Source organism: Corvus brachyrhynchos, unplaced genomic scaffold, assembly GCF_000691975.1.
Source record: "Corvus brachyrhynchos isolate BGI_N302 unplaced genomic scaffold, ASM69197v1 scaffold14, whole genome shotgun sequence".
Taxonomy (NCBI): Eukaryota; Metazoa; Chordata; class Aves; order Passeriformes; family Corvidae; genus Corvus; species Corvus brachyrhynchos.
The window spans coordinates 1,746,097-1,749,507 of record NW_008239110.1 but is presented as its reverse complement, the minus strand read 5'-3'; the positions used below and the strand labels follow the sequence as shown (position 1 = coordinate 1,749,507).

The following is a 3,411-nucleotide window of genomic DNA, read 5'->3' as shown; positions in this document are numbered from 1 at the left end:
AGAGAGATATTTTGGATGTTGGTGAAATAATTCACCTTTGAATGTGTAATTGTAACTATATTATTTACCTGAAAAAAAAAAACCCCTCAAACCAAACAGCCAGGACTAGAGGAAATATTGATATATAAACCACAATTTTAAAAATAACACTTCTGTGAATAGTTTTACTCTATATTCTCTTTCAGGTGCGACCTTCTGAGGCTCTTACTAGTAGCCATTATCCATGTACCTGCATTAAAGAACTATGGATTCTACTTATTCAGCTGCTGGACCACAGAAATAAAGGGTCTCATACAGAGGTAAAGGAAGAATACTGTTACATGTGCAGTAAGGCCACCAAATGTTCCCATATGGCCATGAACGTGCAGATCTGATGGTAGAACTGAACCTCATATTTGCTCCAGGAGAACTGCATGCTAACTGATGCCTTGGGCCACTGTCTTGAATGTGCATGAAGTCCTGGTTCTAGGTTTGCAATGTACTGTTGGATTATGACCTAGGTCATTGATAAGGAGTGCTCCTAGTGCTAAAGAAAGCAAAGCAAAGGAATAGACTGTGAAAGTTCCATTCTTTTTATGGAAGAAAAAAACACAGAAAGCCATGTTTACTTATTTTTTTTTTTAATTATTTGCAGTTTTTGTGATATGTCATGCAATGACTCATCTCCAGGCATTAGAAATGTGGGTACAGTCAGAACAATGATCCAACTAGCCCATGTTTCTGTCTTTGTTACCCATCTATACAAGAACAGCCTGTGTATGGTTTTGAATCTTGTAGTTACTGACTTCTCTAGATGCCTCCTTATACTTCTGTTGGAAATCAGCAAATGACTACCTGTTCTTCTTCGTTATACCAGTACAACCTTATATGCCTCTTCAGTTTGTTCTTTTTTTATCTGATATATCCTACCTTCTGCCTTTTGCAGGCTGAAGAGTCTTACTTCTTACAGTAATTCTTTTTTTCAGGTGCCATTGTTTTCCTGTGGTCATCTTTGTCACCCTTCTCTGAATCTCTTTCCATATTACCATATCCTATTTTGAATAACAGAGTGCCAGGATTGCATGCAGTATTTCAAGTATGGGTTAGGAGGCCATGTGATTTTATACATTGCATAATGATGTTTTCTGTTTTGTTCTTTTCCTTTGCTGATATTTTCTAGCATTTTAATTTTTCTTTCTTTGATGGTTGGAATTGAATTGATGTTTCTCTGAATGAATATTAAGAAGTGGAAAAATCCTTTGAAAGTTTTCTGAAGTAATCTTTATAAGAACCAAGTGGCCATCTGTGCCATGAGTACGGTTCACTTAGTACAGAATTAAGTACTTTACAGTATAGGGTTTGCACTGATGGCTGTTTACTTGTTAATGACAACACATATAAAGGTGGACAGCACAAGTGAAACTGTGTTGCTGTTAAGCATTTGCACTGGCAGTAGCACTTTGCAGCTAAGTTAGCATCAGGACCCAGGTAAGGTGGGTGAAATACACGTGCAAAGAAGTCCCAGAGAGCTTCGTTAAAACTAAGAAAGATAGACAAAGCCTGTAAGAAATAGTAATATTGTGTTATAGACAAGGGTCTGAGTCAAAGAGAATTAATCAGTTTCTCAGTGCTGGAACAGACTGTGACAAAACAGAACTTCTGTTTGCTGTCTTTCAGATTGATTCTCTACCATCTACTATATTCCTTTTGGTTAGGTTAGTCTGGAACTAGAAATTTTTCAAAAATATGCTATAACAAGTCTTCATTAAAGAACTCTAACCTTTCTCTTGTGAGTGTTGGAGCACTATCCTGTCTGCATGTCATCAATCCATCTGCTTGTAATTTTGCCTGTGAAGTATTGCAGTGCATTCTTCCTGGTGACCCAAGCTTGTCCTTTCACATTGCTTTCTACTGACATTTGAGAGGGGACTTTCGATGGTAGCCCTTAGTTTTCTGTGGTAACACTGACCACTGCTTTTTGTTATTTTCTTTAAATGGCTCATCTTGCTTGTTCTCTGTAAAAGCAAATTAATCAATAGGACAGTGTTGTAGAGGAAATTGTTACCATAGGTTTTGTTATTGAACACAGTTCAAATTAACTTTTGTGTTTTCTACAGGGTTTCTGGAGCTTGATGAACACAACCCTAAAGAATATCTTTGAACGGTCAAGTACTTCTGAAAGTGTGTCTGGGTTTGAAGCAGTTCAATGTAAAGACCCACTGAGTTTTAGCTGGTGGATTATGAGTCATCTGGCACCACTCTACCAGTTCGACCGTAATGGAAATCTAGATGAAAAGGTGGGTATGCTTTTTTCTAAATACTTAAGAGTTATTATAATTGATTTTGATCTCTTTGGTTATTTTTGTTGACAGAAAACAGTTTGTTTTCTAATGCAGGAATTTTCATACTCTTTAAAAGAAGTTGGTTTTAAGTTTGTACAAGTTGGTAAATGTTCTAGGAGCCCCAGACACATTCATGTTATACACAAGATATTCAGTAGAGAGCTGCATGAAGGAAACTTGAAATATCCCAACTAGTTAGTAGCACATATACTTAATGATGTAGCATATGTTTTAAGACTGTCTGCCTGCAGCATAAATGCTTCACTGGGTTTGTTGTTTTAGGAATTGAACACATTCGTTTGTGCTGTATGAGCTATAAACCTCAAACATTGACTGTGTAATTATTAATGCCACTTATTTTTTTAAAGTGGTAGCTCTGCTCTGGATAAATTTCAGTCTGTCTGTCTGTCTTGCATTGCCTTTGCATCACAGCAATAGCATCGTAACATGCATATATATTTGTGTATACAGCTTAATTTTTATGTTGGTGTGCTACCAAAAGACACTGTCTAATGACTTAAAGTTTCAGTTTAGGAAACTTGCACTTGCTGAGGCAATTCATCCATTTTGAGATGAATGACAGCTGACAATTTTTCTTAATTGTCTATAGAGGAAGCCTATTAGAAGCGAGTGAGATAGATGAAGGCGCAGAAATTGGGGTTTTTGGGGTGTTTTTGGTGTAGTTTGTTTTGTAGTAGGTTTTCACTCTCCAGTAGTGCTTTTTGAACTAGGGAGAATCTGGTCATGCCATCTTCTGTTGTTTTTCCTTCTGTTCTTTTATCCTGTTATCGTTACTCTTTTTTTCTGTTTGTTTTGGTTTTGATTTTTTTTTTTTTGGCAGGGGAGGATGTTGGTGGTGGTCTTGTTTGTTTGGTTTTGGGGTTTTTTTGTCTGGTGGCTTTTTTAACCTTTCAGCTGCATTGCTCATATTCCCTAATTTGCCAAGCATAAGCTCTGTATGGTGTCTTCCACAAACTGGGCTTAATTGCCCTTTATTGTGAATTGCCTTATTTGTAATTTAACGTGCATATTAAAACTGGAAAGGCTGTACCCTCTTTCTGTTAAAATCTGTCCTGTGATTTCCATTCCT

The 3,411-nt window shown here is 36.9% G+C and overlaps 1 protein-coding gene across 1 annotated transcript in view; it reads left to right on the top strand.

The window, feature by feature from the left end:
• Positions 1-3,411, top strand: part of MMS22L (MMS22 like, DNA repair protein) — a 90,911-nt gene that overhangs the window by 17,839 nt on the left and 69,661 nt on the right. Inside the window, 2 exon segments of the mRNA XM_008637910.2 lie at positions 186-299; positions 2,097-2,276. Coding sequence (XP_008636132.1) covers positions 186-299; positions 2,097-2,276 — 294 coding nt within the window.